The following is a 17,225-nucleotide window of genomic DNA, read 5'->3' as shown; positions in this document are numbered from 1 at the left end:
GAACTTGGGCCTGCCTGGTTCCAGGCATGCCCTTAATCTGGTGAATGAGTGAATCAGTGAATGAGTGCAAGGCTCCTCCATAGTCACTTGGGTTCATCTGTTTATCTTCATGACTCAAAGAATAGGAAAAAAATCAATCCTCTCAAAGATGCTCCCCCCGCATCCATCTTCAGAGTGGGATTTCTGACAGAACTTGAGAGGCCACCTGAGGATGTGGAGAGGATACTGATTTGTGCTAAGTGCCTCCTGTGAATTGTTTTCAGCTCTCTCTCCCACACAGATGGAGAATTGCCAAACAGATGTAGGTATATGTCAGTCACCTACCCTCAAAGAGGCATTTATAATGGATTCATTCGTTAATTCTTCCAAGAAGTAATTGAGGATCTACTATGTACCATGTACCATTCAAATTTATTCAGAAATAAATAAAACCCTGCCCTTCCCTTCACTGCCTCTCACTGTAGAAATACAATCAATGCATAATGAGATCTACTCATTATTGGACCCTGGGCTTGGTCTTGGGTACATGGAGTTGATTAAGGATGCCCTCCAGGGGCACTCAGGGTGATGAGAGGGTAGTTGGAAGACAGAAGCATGAGTCGCTGAGGGTCCTAAGAGGTGAACTTAACCAGCCAGAGACAGCAGGTTTCACAAAGGCTTGCTGAGAACTCATGACCCAAGAGCTGAGGTTTAAAGGACTAGACAAAGTGGGGGAAGGACATTTCAGGCAGAGTGAGTGGCATGAGCGAAAGCACAGCTGCGTGAGATGGTGCGAGGGATACAGGATGTTCCGCTGGTGGTGGTAGTTCACGCTTATACAACTGAAATGCGAGGCGGGATGTCATGAAAATATATATATTTCATCTGTTCAAAAATGCTTTCACGTTTGCCTTTGCTTTTCTGATCTGGAATATTGGAGCTGGAAGGACTGTTAGAAACCAGCCAATTTTATCTACTCGCCCTGAAGAGGGGAAGGGCCATGGTCAAGGTCACACAGCTTGGAATCTGTAGGAGGAGAGCAGGGTGATCAGGGGAATGTTTTGGGAGACGGTACAGAGAATATCTCATACTTTAATGGAGGGAGTTTGGTGGCTTCACCATTACCTTGTATCTAACTTTTCAGGAAACAAGGCCTTGCATCAATAACAAGGATGCTAACATTTCCTGAGATCTACTACTTGCAAGCCATTATGCTCAGTGTTCTATAATGCAATCTCATTTAATCCTCCCCAAACCCTCTCAGTTACGTGTTAGTGACCGAATTTATAGATGAGAAAACTGAAGAAGCACAAGTGATATACATCAGTGACACCCAAAGGAAAGATAGTACAGCCATGACTCAAATCCACGTCTGCCTGACTCAACGTGCATTAGCTTTCCTCTTGATGAACTGCTGTAGCATTCAGAATGATCGCCCAGGATTTGGCCCCCATTCTCATCTGATCTAAAGATGATTAAGAAAGTTTGAGCTGGATGGGGAGTGAGTGTGTCTCAAAGAATTTCTGCATTTTTACTTTATTCCCTTGACATCATCTTGGGAAATAAAATAGGGTCGCTAAAAGATACATTATAAGTAGATGATTACTTTAAAAGAAAAAAGGGTTTTCATTTTCTATAATGGGACCTCCTTAAATAGGTCACCCTACGTCTGTCTAGTGACAAAGAGATAACTATAGATAACTATAGCCAGCCATATATATATATATATATATATATATAAATAGTTGTGAATATGTTTTTATACACATGAATACATACATACATGTATATAATATACATTATATACATGCACATCTTTTTTGTGCATTTATCCGCTCCTAATTGTTCATACGTGTAAACTTATCTCTTCATTTGATTCTGTGCTGGGATCTTTCATAACCTTCTGGGAGCTTACCTAGGAAAAAAATTAACACATAGATAGATTCATCTCTAATCCAGTGACAGAATCCACACCTCACTGTCATGTTGGCACTTTCTTTCTCTCCCCTTCTTGCCAATCAAACACCAGTTCTTTCCACCCCGTGGTGTGTCTTATTTCTACCCCATTAGCTAACTACTCACTTCAACTGCCCTAATCTCAGGTCTCATCTTCTCTCTCTTAGACCAGGGCTTCCTCAACCTCTGTACTATTGAAAGAAATAATTATTTGTTGTTCCTGGCTATCCTGTACATGTAAGATGCTTACGGATTTCCTGGCCTCTACCCATTGAATGCCAGTAACACCTCTTCCCTAGTTGTGACAACCAAAAATGTCTCCATTACCAAATGTCTCCTGCGGGGCAAAATTGCCCCCAAGTCGAGAAGTGCTGTCCTAGACGATTGTGAACAGCTACCTCACTGGTCTTCCAGTTTCCAGTCTCCTCACCACATACATCCAATGTGATCTCACCACCCTATTGCTTAAAAAAAAAAAGTCTCGGATCCTTAATGCGTAAAGTCATGCCATTTGCACTATGTTTCTGACCTATGTTATCATCTTATGGAGGGCAGGAGTGCAGCTCCAGTGGCCATTCCCAGTCTGTGAGAGAGTGGGCCTGCAGTTTTACTGGAAATAGCCCCAGGTGGGAGGTCTTATCCCCTATATTTGCCACTGTGTTGTGTATTCTCAAGCAAGTTTATCTTCCGAGCCTCCGCTTTTTCATCTGAGCAATGGGTATAATCATCTAACCAATTGGGGAGCTTGAGCATCACTAGCTCTAATACAAGGTAGAAAATGCTAAAGCTCCTGAAGTAAGGGTTGAGATGAAGTATTCTGGGAATTCAGAGGATAAAGCGATATCCTTCTGGCTGAGGCTGCAGACGGGGAGATCCCAGAGGAGTTCACCAAGGAGATGGCAGTGAAGGTAGCCATGAAGTCTGCCTGATATTTCATCTTACAGATGGGGGGGGGGTGAGGAATAACAAGGAGGGCAGCATTCCAGGCAGAGGAGATCTCAGGACATTAAATAGGAACAGTGAGTTCCCATGTGGTTGAATACTTAGCATGGTGCCCTGTCGCAGGCCCACAGTAGGGTTGGTGGCATGGATGGGGGAGGCATACATTTTGAGAAGATTATCTCAGAGGCATACATTTTGAGATATAAGTTAAGCAGTTGATGAACTGTCAAACTGCAGAACTTTCCAACTTACTCAGTGGGGAGGGGCTTTGTTTCCTGCTGTGCATTATTTATGATAGAAGATGGATTGAGAACAGTGAAGGAGATGGAATAAAGCCTGGGAGATGGTTCAGAGTGTATTCAAATTATCATGGTGAAAGGTAATTGTGACTGGGACATAGGATGGAGAGAAAGAAAGGTTGGGGAAAGAAACTATTTTGTAGATCAAAGTGTCAGGATTCATGATTTCTCAGCAACTTTGGGGAGTGTGGGCTACATAGTCTGCCTCCAAAACCATTTCAGGATATTCTGTGATCTTGGTCAAGTCACTTCCACTCTCTGTGCCTGTTTCCTTACCTGTAGCACCAAGGGTTTGGACTATTTTCTAATAATCCCTCCAGCTTACACATAGTCTGAGGCCTGAAAGAAGATGTCCCAGAGAACTTGGAGACCCAGCCCCTTTCCCTGCTAGCTGTCACTCAGCAAACGGCCAGGAGAACACCCAGTGGATCATCAGGCCTCAGCTGTCCTGGGGCTGGCTGTCGGGACCAGACACAAGTGACGAGAAGGGAAGGACATTACTTGGGAGAATATGCATGTTCACAGCTCTGAGGATTAAAGGCCCATGTTCTTATCACTGCCTAACAGAGTATTATAAATCCATTCTTAGAATCCCAAATCCTTTTGTGGCTTGGCCGTTGTGAGGGAATATTAAAAAGGCCAAAGACAGAAATAATCAGTTTCCGAATGACACGTTGTCACATAAAAGCATTTCTCGCATTATCCCTTTCTTTCCTTTCTCTGGCTCCTTCTCCTGTGCCTGGATATTTTAACCGGAAAAATAGATTAAAATGGAGCCAGGCTGAATGGAGTTCTAACCTTGACTTTTCAGAAGGCTCTCTCGGTGTGGTGGTTTTGGAGGTGCTTTCTGTTTTCCACCTCTGTGTGTTTTTCAGCGTTCGATATTGTGTGTGTAGGCAAGCCAGCTGGAGGCACGAGCATGGCGATAAAGGCAGAGCAGCAAAGAGGGGCCCTGCAGGGTCTGATCAGGTGCCCTCGGGATGCTGGGGTCAGATTTACATTCCTCTGGCAAAGTCCGGGCAAGATTTTAGGTTTCTGGATGTTTACTAAGCGCCTTCCTGGGCCAAGCACCATGTTTTAGGCTGGATAAATGAGAGCTCAGAAACTAGAGTGGGAAAATGGTCAACCAGATGATCAGGTGGTAGCAGTGTAGCCGGATAACTGACAACCACGGGGTTTGTGAGGGAAGAGAGCACAGCCGCCTCCCAACGTGCAGAGGCAAAGGTGCCCCCTGAGGAAGCCGTGTCCAAGCTGAGAGGCTGGGTGACTTGAGATGAGCGGACGAAGAGGAGGATGTTAGCTTCCTAGGGCTGTCATAGCAAATTATCACAAACTAGGGGCCTTAAAACAACAGGAGTTTATTCTCTCACAGTTCAGGAGGCCAGAAGCCGCAGATCAAGATGTCAGCAGGTTTTGCTCATTTGGGGGCTCTGAGGGAGAAGCTGTCGCATGCCTCCCAATAGCTTTTGACGGTTGCCGGCAATCCTTGGTTCTCCTTAGTTTGTAAATGCATCGATCTAGTCTCTGTCTTCACGTGATTTGTGTGTGTGTGTGTGTGTGTGTGTGTGTGTGTGTGTGTGTGTGTCCTCTGTTCCTTTTTTTTAAAATTTTTGTTTTGTTTTGTTTTTAGTATATTTTCTTGGCCGCGCTGTGGGACATGTGGAATCTTAGTTCCCTGACGAGGGATAGAACCTGCGCCCCTTGCGTTGGAAGCGCAGAGTCTTAACCACTGGACCGCCAGGGAAGTCCCCTCTATTCTTCTTTTAAGGACACCAGTCCTTGGATTTGGGGCCCACCCAATCCAGTATGACCTCATCTTAATCGATTACAACTGCAAAGACCCTATTTCCAAAGAAGATCGCCTTCTGAGGTTCTGGTTGGACATGATTTTGGGGGTGGATATTATTCGAACCACTACGGGGAGGGAATGATTGAGTGCTCTGGGCTGAGGAAGAAGCCACTGGGGAAGTGCTCAGGGCATCACACTTTGGGACGATGCTAATCACACAGTGCGACTCCAGGGCAGGGTATGAGGTAGGACTTGCAGGGAAGGGAGGCATGAGAAGGAAGCAGAGACCTAGGCATGAAGGGGCTTAGGTGCCAGGCTAGGGATCTGGACATTATTCTGAGGGTGGGGGAAGGGTATGAAAGGATTTGATTTGGGATGGAGGAATAGAGAGGCTGAAGGACTGAGGCTGGTGGTGTTGACATTTGTGGAGCCAGACTTTTATCTAGATCTTTCATTGTCTTGTTTAATCCTTAGCTTAACCCTTCACATTGGGACCAGTCAGCACATTTTATAGGTGAGTCTGTTGTAGCACAAGGAGGTAGAATGTCGCAGCCAACTCGTCATGGCCAACAGCAAGCAGGGACAGGGGCTCCCATGCTGGCCTGTGTGCCCCCAGGATACCTGCTTACCCCATCACATCACTCTGCCCTTGACGTCGCCCACGCTCACCCTTGCCTAGCTCCGCTGAGGGATCTGAGTCCAGTAATAGAAGGAGTGAGCTTCTGTTATTAGAGAGGCTTCTAGTAGGGAAGGTTCCTACTAGACGTTCCTACAGGACGGATGGGAACACATATTCCATCTCCCGTCTCTTTCCCACTTCCTGCCTGAAAGCTCAGTGAAATCCTCAGACCCGTAAGAAGGTAAAACTAATCACCCGAGGCTTGTGCTGCTTGCAGTCTCACAGAAACCCACCCCTAACCAACAGACTGAGATTTTTATTTCTGCAACTCCTGGCCACATCTCCAACCTTGTTTGTCTTGGGCTGCCTAGAGGAAACACAGTCCACATCAGCTTGGGCTTCGGGTTGTCCCTGAGGCCAGCAGGACCTCAGCTTGCCACCCCTTGAGCCTTGACCTCTTCTTAATTTGCTTTCTAAACATTCCCAGCCGTCTCCTTACATCCTCTTTTCCCTCCTGGGCTCCCTGCTTGCCCTGCAGCATTTTCTCCACCGCTGGGGTCTGTGTTTGCCCCTGGCGGGTAGCCTCAGTGGCTGGACACTCTGCCCTGCTCACCTTTCCAGAGACAGTTCTGCTTTTCTGTTTGCTTGCCCTGGTGAAGGAAGACTGCAGAGAAGAGGGGGCTCAGCTCTGCAGGAGTGGCGCGGCACAGCAGCCTGGACCGATCCAGGTGGATGCAGATCATAGTTTCTTCTTGATTTCGAGTTACTCATCTGCTTTCTTTGGGTGAAATGTTCCACTAGGACAGAGGTGGCTATGTGGTTCTCCTATGTGCTATACTATTCCAGGTATTACCGAGTTGATTTTACAGATGAGTGAACTGAGGGTCTCTAGGGCATCTGGGAAATTCGAGATCCCATAGTGAGTAAACTTGAATTCAGAACCTTTTCCTGCATGCTCTGAGCCTGCCTCTGAAGGTAGGGCTGGTCAGTGGTGCTTGAAGCATCACCCGAGCTGCTACTATGTCTTGGGTAAGGCCCCCCGAGCCCTTTAGGAGCCCAACCTGGGGATGTCTGTTTCCATTGGTCAGTGGCACTGTGAGACCTTGATTACTGGAATTCTCTTTTGGCCCAGTTTTCACAGTGAAACCCGGATCTGTAATGGAAGCTGTGTGGTCGTTGGCTTAGCTGAGATGGTGAGAGCAGAGGTCAGAGCAGGCTGAGGAGTGAGGGAAGGGAGCCTGGGCCCCCAATAGGAGGGCTGGAGCCACCGGCCTGGGGTCCTGTCAAATGAATCAGCAGATCATTGAGCTAAAGGGACTCCCAAGCTCAGCTTCCATCAAAGTGGATGGTCTTCCTCTGCCACCTCCTTCTGGAAGCTCCCTAGGCTGGGAAATCTGTGCCTGAAGTTGCCGAGGTCATTTGAGGAGGCAGAGGTGAGGCTGGGCAGGGGCTGATTACACCTTGGGTGCGCCTGTCCCTTCCCACCACGAGCAAAATTGTGAAGCCGTGATGCAGTGTGTCTGAATCTCAGCAGCACTGCCTGGGTAAACAGCCTCCTGTCTCTGGGCCTCTTTCCTCACGTAACATAGGATAACGATGCCTTATGTGCACAGGTGTAAAGGTAAGTGACAGAGCGTATGTAAGTGTTTGGTCCAGACTGAGAAGGATTTAGGGACCCAAGACAGGTTTTGCAGAATGAGCATTCAGGGGCAGAAGGTCATTCATTCATTCATTCATTCAGCATTAAATATCCACTTGCTGAATGCCGTTGGCAATAGCAGTAGCTAACAGTCTGTGAGCAGTTACATGTGTCCCACACGGCACTAAATATTCTGCAGGCATCTCACTTAGCCTCACAATGATCCATTGAGGAGACCCTGAATACTGCCCTTATTTAACCAATGAAGAAACCAAGGCTCTGAAAAGTAGTGACCTAGTCAAGGTCACACAGCCTCTTAAGCAGTAGAACCTGGACTAAAACTGTGTCAGTCTGAGGTCCGCTCTTAGCCTCTATGCCAGATATAGCTAGAGGGCTCTGGAAGCAAAGGACGGGGCTTCCTGCCTTCCAGGAGCTCCCTGGGGGTGCTTTATGAGCTGATCCAGGACTGCATGGGAATCCAGGGAGGCTTGTCAGGATACAGTGGGGGGAGAGAGGAGTGGTGGTGGTTACCTGTGGACAGATTGGTTAAGCCTCATCTTTCCCAGGTCAGTTTTGGTCCTGGGTCTGACCACAGGGTCAAACACCCATAATCAGGGTGGGCAGAAGGGGCCGGGGATGAAGGACTCTGGAACCAGGCAAGGTCTGCCCCTCACAGCGAATGAAACACCCAAAGGGGAGAAGATAGAGGGCTGAGTCAGGGATAGCAATTTCCCGAAGGGTATCCATGGACCAAAATTAAAAGCTTCTCTGAAGAGTTTACCTCGAGATGTGCCCCCTGAATCCTGGATTTGAAAACAATGTTTTCCTTTTCCTTCTCGGGATTCCCTTTTACTTTGTACACTCTCACCATCTTTCCCACTTTTCCTTTCCCTTCCTTTGCTCTGTAGAATCACTACGCTGTCAAATAGCCACTGGCTATGCAGTGAAGAACTGGGTTCAAATCCCTGCCTTACCACCTCCTGGCCTTTTATTCCCAGTTGGACCTAGGATCAAAACCTCTGTGACTTTAAGCAAGTTACTTAACCTCTCTGAACCACCTTTCCCTCATTTCATTTATGGAACAGAAACTATTACAGAGGATTGCCTTAAAGATTAAATAAAATAACATTAAGTAAAAGTAGTAAGGAGAGGGCCTGCTACTGTTATATTGAGTGGCAGTGTTCTTCCTGCCTCCTTTTTCTCTTCACTTATCTTTCTTATTATCTCTTCTGTCCACACTCCCCCCTCTGTCTCTTTCCTTTCTTATCTCTGGTGTAAAAAACTGACAAGTAATACCACGTCACACGTGATTTCTAGACGTAGAGCAATCTCTATTGTATGTTCTGTGGGGGGAAAAAAGGGTTTGTTCTTGTTTTTCTAGTGCTCCAGAGGTACTAAACTATACACACACACACTATTTTTTTGAATTTTAGAATTTTATTTATTTTTTTATGCAGCAGGTTCTTATCAGTTATCCATTTTATACATATTAATGTATATATGTCAAGCCCAATCACACACACACATTTTACATACACTTGACAGATCGTACCCCCCCACACACACATATACATAAATATGCATACTTATAGCTTTTTTTTTTTTTTTTTTTTAGTATATTTATTTTTGAGTTCTGACATCCAGAGAAACCTGGGGATCCCACAGTAACTCACCGCCAGAGTCAAGACGGGGCTGTCAGCCATACCTGCAACCCTGGTCACCTCTTAGCTTACTTAACCACCCACTACCCGTCCCCCATGGAGGTGATGGATTCTAGCTTAGTGAGTTGAAGGACTTGCAAAAGAAAATCATTATTTTTTAATGTAGTCAGCAGGACAGCGGAATCATTGTAGTAAATAATGTTCTTCTTGGCCTAAACAGGTATCCTTTACAGCCGTCCCACCCCCACCCAAGATAATCTATTCAGGGTTAGTTAACATCTGTCATCTTTGCTAGATGTTATACAAGTGGTTTTCAGAAATTGTCCTTGCCTTCAGTGCGATTATAATTAAGGAAGAACAATCAGCCACATGGGTGTGGTTGAAAGAATACAGGCTTTAGAGCTAAAACAGCAAACCAAACACACACACGTACAGTGAGGCTCGGAGCTTGCTCTGCTATGCACCATCCGAGTTCTAGAGTCTCTTGATTCATTGGCCTCTCTCCCCCTAAACCACAAGCGTGATCCTCCCCAAGTGTAGGGATTACACATCAGGGACTCAACAAAGTGGCCCCGAATCTCCCAGGCAGAAAGCACAATGTCTAATGAAGTGAAGCAAGATAACTGAAGGGGCTACACCTGTTCATTGGAGATGCTTCTGGCACAGAGTGAAAGAAGGGAGGTGAGGAGAATACAAACCTTCCACCTCCAGCCCTTGACCGGTTCTGTGGGGAGCATGGACGTGCTTTGGAAATACCCCTGCCCTTGAGGAGTTCACAGAGCAGGCTATTTCATGAGTCTCATGAATCATGCAAGATCCATTCGTGAACACTTTAGCCTGTTTCAATTTAATGTGTGGTGTGCAGACACAACCAAATATTTACTGGTTGGGTGTGTTAAAGAAAAATAAACTTCAGTATGCCTTAAATTTCTGATTAAGGGAGCCCTAGAACAGTGCATTTGTTCATTCATTCATTCAACAAATATTTATGAAGCGCCTAGTTTGTCCCAGGCCCCCTGCTGGGAATCAGTGTTTATGATAATAAAAATATACATTATGCAGAAATTGTTTGACTTGACAACACTATTGTATATTCCCAGCAGGATGGAACAAAGGCTGCTGTCTCTTGAGCCCTCAGTGGACTCATTCTAGACGAGGAAGCAAGGCTGACAGGGTGTGAGCAGATGTCCTGGGGTCACTCAGCTGGTGGAAGGCAGATTCAGGACTCAGACACTCTGTGTGTGAAGCCACAGCCCTGACTCATCCCAGTGTTTAGCAGTCTGCATCACTCTGGCGTGACCGTTATCCATCTCATTTGCTCCTCATGGCGACCTTCTGAAGAAGGGAGGGCAGGGGTTCTTACTCACCCTTATACAAGTGAAAAACAAGGTTCAGAGAGGCGAAGCAGTTTGTCCAAGGTCACACAGCTTGTTGGTGAGAAAGCCAGGTTTGGAAATGGTGTCGCTCTGAGGCTCTGAGAGCCAAACCCAGGGATCTGGGCTGAGTGTGGTGGATGGAAGACCCCCTCTGGCATTCCGGCCCAAAGAACAGTGGCCCATTTGCTTGTCCTTCTTCCCTCCCGCTCCAGGGTGGCCTCATTGCACTGCTGCTGCTGCTGCTGGTGTTCACTGTGGCACTGTACGCCCAGCGGCGCTGGCAGAAGCGTCGTCGCATCCCCCAGAAGAGCGCCAGCACAGAAGCCACTCACGAGATCCACTACATCCCCTCCGTGCTGCTGGGTCCCCAGGCCCGGGAAAGCTTCCGCTCCTCCCGGCTGCAGGCCCACAATTCCGTCATCGGCGTGCCCATCCGGGAGACCCCCATCCTGGATGACTATGACTACGAGGAGGATGAGGACCCACCCCGGCGGGCCAACCACGACTCCCGTGAGGATGAGTTTGGCAGTCAGGTGACCCACACCCTGGACAGCCTGGGCCGACCAGGGGAAGAGAAAGGGGACTTTGAGAAGAAAGGTGAGTCTTCCTTTTTGCATCCCACCTTCCAGGGGGCATTTTGGGGAGCTGGGAAGAGGCGCAGGAGCTGGGCGGTTGGGGACACAGGAACTGTCTTCTGGGCTAAGCCATTTTTGATTTATGGCCAACTTCCATTGGGTTTTCAGAGTTTATTTTCTCAGATTCTTCATTGTTGATGGGAGGAAAAAAAGAGAGTGTCAGTGTGCTTGGAATTGGAGTTTTGAGGAGCATCAGAAGTTATGTAGTCCAACATCTCTCCAGTGTCTCTTGATTACCTCCCTTGATGGCCTTCTCACTACTCAGGAAAGCTCTCATATCATTTCCAGACACTACTATTGGAAGGTTTTTCCTTAAACTGAGTTGCAGTCTGTTTCCCTGGCCCTCTATGTCAGAAAGTGAATCTGCATTTTTCTTCTCCAAGGCAGCTCTTGGGAAATGTAACAAAAGGAAAAGAAAAAAATAAAAGGTACCCTGTAATTTTTAGAAATCAACCTCAATAAACAATCCCAGTTTCTTCAGCTACTCTGATGTGACATACTTTGAGACATTTCACCCTTTTGATCACTGTCCTCTAGATGAAGGTTGTAATTTGTCATGTCCTGGAGTGTAACACCAGAACTGACAGACGCTCCACTTCCTCAAGGTGGGAATGTTCCTGTGCTGAGAAAAAAGCAATCTTCACCTCCCTCTTGCTAGCTGTTATGCTTCTGTTGATGCAGTTTGAAGATCACCTTTGGGGTTTTTTTTGCAGTTATTACTGGCCCATAGTTGGCTTTTTGATGACTAAAACCTCTCACTCTTTTTCATGTACGCTGTTGCAAGGACCCATTCCCTTTGTTCTGTTGGAGGACAATTGATTATTTGGACATAAGTGCAGGATGTGTTTATATTTGTCCTTATTAAGTGTTACAGCTCCAGCTGGTTTATAGAAGGGATTTGGCTATTTTTTCCTTTAGATAAATACTACAAAAGTACTGTTCTGCTTTTTTCCCATATTGTCTTTGTGATGCCGGTGGTGGGTTAAAGCTTTGGCCTTGAGGCCCCAGCGTTAGAACTAGTCTTCTTTGTGAGCCATGAGGAACCATCATCACTGCTTGGCCCAGTCCTGGAGCTGTGAACTCGACATTCTTTTCTCCCGCATCTAAGATCTTTCCTCTCAGATCCATGTTTCCGTGATACTCAGCGGGCAAATAGGAACACTGGGGGCTTCTTAAAAAGGAGGCATTTCTGTTAAATTTAGAAACCCAGGGAGGGAAAAGAGTGGTAAACAAGCGAGAGTACAGGTTTTGGAGTTGTCTGGACCTGGGTTCAAATCTCGTCTCCTTTGTTTGCTGGGTGACCTTGGAAAAATGGGAATTCAATCCTCCAAGTCTCAGCTTCCTCACTGAAGGATTTTTGGAAGGATTAAATATAAAAATAAAATGTGTGTAAAGTACCTAATGCAGGGCCTAATATCTGGTATGTGTTGAATCCCTGAGAGCTGTATTTGTAGACCTCAGGCCCTTGGTCTCTCCTGGGCCTCTAAGACGCTCCCTAACCCAGCTCCCTGTGCTTCGCCAGTCTCGCTCTAAGTGCCAGCCACCACGCTCTGCTCAGTGCTCTGGAATGTCTGCGCCATTTCCCTTCTCCGCCACGATCTCTTCTGTCTTTGAACTGTTGCTTTACTGACAATTTCCTCAGTCTTTGCTTTCTCAAGCATTATTTATCTTTTTTCATGTGACTTCTCATCTTGGCACAAGAACAGTCTGCATTTATTTCATATCTCCACATCTTGTAGTACCTGCCTAGCACAGTGCCTCACGTGTCAAGAATGTCCAGTGAGTGTTGGGCAAGAAAGGTGACCGTAGAGAGTGAGGTGGTTTGGGAGCAATGCTGTGAGGCCAGAGCATCACGCCTCTCTTGTCTAATGTCGAAAGTCGCTTGGGTAAGACACCAGCATCTTCCCGTTTGCTTAGATTTGGACTTCTAAAGCCTAATTTGCTAAGCCTCACTGTGTTTATGTGGAAAATGGGTGAATTAGCAGCCAGTCCGCCCACCTTATAGCTTTCCTGTGGGGATCAAATGATAATGATCATTTGATCATTATCTTAAGTGCACGGCAAGCGCCGAAGAAGTTTTCCCAGAAAACTTCTAGGAAAGTTGTGGGATTTGTCTTCCACACCAGAATCTTCCCCAGCCTAGCCAAGAGGAATGCTTCGTGTCTCCTTCAGTTCCTGGAGCAGGTTGTGATTACTTTGAGCTTATTAGTTATCACTGTTCAATAATAATCCGTTTCTCTTTCTGTTTTCGACACTAACTAGACTTGGAGGTTTTTATTTATTTTTATTGAGATATAATTAACATATAACGTTGTGTTAGTTTCAGGTATACAGTGTAATGATTCAGTATTTGTGTATATTGAGAAATGATCCCCACAATGTCTAGTTAACATCCGTGGCCTTACATCATGACGATTTTTTTCTTGTGATGAGAACTTTATGCTCTTGGCAACTTCCAGATATACAATAGGGTATTATTAACTCTAGTCACCATGATGTACATTCCATCCCCATGATTTACTCATAAGACTTGGAGATTTTTGAGAGCAAGGGCAGTGTTCCTTATCTTTGTTTCACTAGCGTCTGGCGCAGTGGGTAACACTTAATAGATGCTCTGAAAATACTGGTTGACTGGATGAGTAACACAACCCCTCAATCATTTGGTCGATCGGATAAATCCAGGCATCGGTTAGACTCCAGAATTCTCAGTTCCAGACCTCAAATTATCTCATTGACCTCAGATCTGGGGACCCTGGAAACCAAAGTGTTGGCAGAGGCCATCAGTAGTGATGACCAGAACCCAGAAAAGAGTAGCCACTGGTTGAGGGTGAAAACCCAGGAGGAGTCACTGATGACAGGTGAGTAACCAAGGAGCAGAGCCAAGAAGCCGCCAAAAGAGGCAAATTCTTTCCCCCCAGCCCCCATCCCCACGCCCGCTGCCTCCACCAAGCTCTGTATGGAGAACGGAAAGCATCTTCAAAATGGGGAAGCAGGTCACTGCCCATAATCCTGTCTGACTTCTTTTCCTTCCTTTCTTCCTTCTCTCCCCACTCCCTCCGCCCTCCCCTCCCTCTCCCTCCTTCCCCCCACAACCTGGAAGGTGATACAGTATGGAGATAAACACTCTGCCCTCAGGAGGCGGAACAGTACAGAAATTAAGTTTACCACTCAGCTTACTAGCTGTGTGACCTTGGCTAAGTCACTTACTCCTCTCCCGTCAAAGGGGCATGATACTAGTATTCTACCTCCAGGGTGATTGGGAAACATAAATGAGGTAACACAGGTAGAGGCTCTGGTACAGTAAACATTCAGTACACATTTCTGTCTTTGTTATTCATACCGTCAGTCCTCAGAGTTGGCCCACTGTGCCAGAGGCCATGATAGACTCTGGAATAGAGGTGAGGAAAGGAGAACCTTTGCCCTTAAAGAGCATGGTGGTAAACCTCCTTGGAAACCGAAGCTGAAGCTCGAATAGTCCTGGGTCTCTCTGTGCCACACAGCAAGGGGGTGGCAGAGTCGAGGGAAGAGCTCCAGCCTCCTGGCCAGAGAGCACCCTCACTGTATAGATAGCTGTCGTGCTCAGAATGGCCTACATGGCATCACGATGACGGCCCATTTCGTTGGGGCCTGCCAGGTCTTGTGTTCCTTAAAGAGAACCCTCAGGCTTGCCATTCTAGCTACTGGACATTCCAGTTATTACGCACAAAGCATAGACCTGACTCTTGAATGACAGAGACAGCACAGGGGGACAGAACGGTGCTGGATCCAGAGGATACTGAGGACTAACTCCTGAGAGAGGGGGAGGGGCTCTGGCCTCCTCTCCCCACGGGGTCCTCTAGAGTCTGCACACTCTCAGGCTTACCACTGCGTCGTGGCTTAAAGATGCCCCTGTCCCTTGCGTTTTCTTTCAAGCAGAACTCTATCTAAACAATAACAAAAGCAGACTCTTATTTTCTGAAATCTCAACTTTAGATGAGAAGCATACAAGAGAAATCTAAAGAGGATGAGTATGAATGCATGAGAAACAAGACCCAGTCCATGCAAGGCAGCCTGGTGGAGTGGGGGTGAACAGATGGGCTTGGCACCCCACTCTTGAGTGCACTGGCTGCGTAGCCCTGGCGAACCTCTTAGCCACTGGCAAATCCATGCCTTTGTCTCACCTGTTTTCACCTGACCACGTTATTTTTTTTTCACATTCCTCTGAGCTGGTTTTAAAACAAAGTACTATTTGGAATAAAACCAAGCGCTTCATTTAATTCTGTATCCCAGCTGCCTTTAGATCCGATAAGGGTAGGAAAGGAGGAAACCCGGGCGAGAAGAAAGTAGAAGACACGCTTTTCCTGAGTCCAGACAGGATACTGGACACCCTAACCGTGGGGAGGTGGTGGCTGGGGACTGTGCTTGCAGCGTTGTGGCCCCTGAGCTCCTGTTCCCCCTTTCCTGGACAGAAGAGGGATGATTCTGCCGGCAGATTGTGGAAGTTATAACAGCAGCAGCTCAGACCACACGTGCTTTCTGTTGCCTCAGGTGGCTCTTGGAGAGAGCCATGAGACTCTTTCTTTTATGGGGGAACCTGGAGACAGCTATGCATTTTGTCCAGAGTGGGCAGGTATCAGAGGCTAGGCGATCCCTATAAAAGTAATCCCAAAGGCCTTTGAAATAACATTGCTAAGGGCTAGTCCCACCTGCTCCTCTCACACTTAGAATTTGCCCGTAGGTTCAAACTGCTTCATCATACTTGAGCACCGTCAGCCTGCTTTGCAGCTTGGACCTGCAAATAATAGAGGGACCATCTGGAGGCAGAGGGAGAAAGTTTCATTACCAAGAGACAACAGCTTGGGTTCCCAGACCCCAAGAACACTGTACTGATTGGGCTGACTTGCAGCTGATACACACTCATGTGGACACACATACCCTTTGTCCAACACTGCGGTTCTTCTGTGCCAGTCAGTAAGAAGCTTGCTGCCCTGCGTGCCCCTCCCCATGCCCTCCTGCTGCCTAGCCATCCCACCCCCTCCCAGGGACCCTCCTGAAGCCCCCACTGTCCAGAACAGGGTGGCTTTAGACGGCTTCCCCAGGATTATGGCTGGCATCCCGTCTTGGTGGTTAGTGCCTGTGCCTTAGACATTCTGAGGTATTGCAAGCGTCACCCTTGATATCACCTTAGCCAGTTGCTAGGAATTTAATCATGTCAGTGTGTGACCGCTCAGCACCGCGTTGGGTCCATGACAGAAACTTGATGCATTTTAATTCCAATTCTCCTTATCCGTCCTCAAATTTCTGTTTCCCTTTTCTGAATATTATGCACGGAAGCTCAAAGAAATTAAAATAACAAATTTATCACTTTATCAAGGGATAGGGTAGGGGATGGCTGAATGGATATTGGGTTTTCTTAATTTTGGTTTATTATCGTGAAAGAAATGCATACTATTTGTAATGGAAGGGTGTGAGAGAGGGTGGGACAGAAGGAGAGAGAGAGGGGAAGGGAGAGAGAAAGAGAGAAAAAGAGAAAAAGAAAAGGAAGAAAGAAGACAGGGAAGGAGCAAGGAAGGAATAGGTCTGAGTTGTATAAAGCAAGAACTAAAAGCTCTGCCATTGTCTCTCCATCCCAACCCGCTAATGGGACCCAAAGGCTAATCTTTGATAATAGTTTGATTTATATTCTTCTAGAATATTTTTCCTATATATATATAGAATGTATGCCTTACATATGTATGGTATAGATATAAATATATGCATTTTCACCCAGATATACACTAATAGGGCCATCTCAGCCATATCCATCATTCTGCAGCAATTTCACAGTTTACCAAACAATGTATGAAAAGCATCTTTCCACGTCAGCCCTGCACACCTATCTTCTTCTTTTTGAAAGCTCTGTAGGATCCCATCATGGGAACACACCAAACACTCCAACATTCGCTTTTCTACCCCGTTTTGTGGATCATTATCTCTATTTGCTGCACTTACAATGAGTCAGTAAACATCCATGCACACACACACACACACACACACACACACACACACGTATATATTTTTGCAAAGTTTGACTGTTTCTGTAAAACAGATGCCTAAAAGCAGAATCTCTGCCTTGAAGGGTGCACGTTACACACTTGTAATTACAAATTACACATTTACAATTTGGGAAGTACTGCCATATTTATTCACTTTAAAATTTGTTTTGTACTCTCTTGGGAGCCAGTATATCCTCTCACACACATCTGCACAGACCACCCACTCCCCCATCACATTGACTATTCCTATATTAGCATGGACCCTTCTGGTCTTTATTTATATAGTAGCCATCATTTTAACTGTGCAATTTTCTCT

At 46.4% G+C, this 17,225-nt stretch overlaps 1 protein-coding gene across 3 annotated transcripts in view; it reads left to right on the top strand.

Moving 5' to 3' along the window:
- ASTN2 (astrotactin 2) overlaps positions 1-17,225 on the top strand; it is a 914,376-nt gene that overhangs the window by 216,133 nt on the left and 681,018 nt on the right. For all 3 annotated transcript variants that reach the window (XM_065878807.1, XM_065878806.1, XM_065878804.1), the window contains exon 3: positions 10,473-10,857. In XM_065878807.1, the coding sequence (XP_065734879.1) occupies positions 10,473-10,857 (385 nt within the window). The remainder of the gene's footprint in view (positions 1-10,472; positions 10,858-17,225) is intronic.

The sequence above is a fragment of the Phocoena phocoena genome, chromosome 6 (genome assembly GCF_963924675.1).
Source record: "Phocoena phocoena chromosome 6, mPhoPho1.1, whole genome shotgun sequence".
NCBI classification, from domain to species: domain Eukaryota; kingdom Metazoa; phylum Chordata; class Mammalia; order Artiodactyla; family Phocoenidae; genus Phocoena; species Phocoena phocoena.
This window is presented reverse-complemented; position numbering and strand designations above follow the sequence as displayed.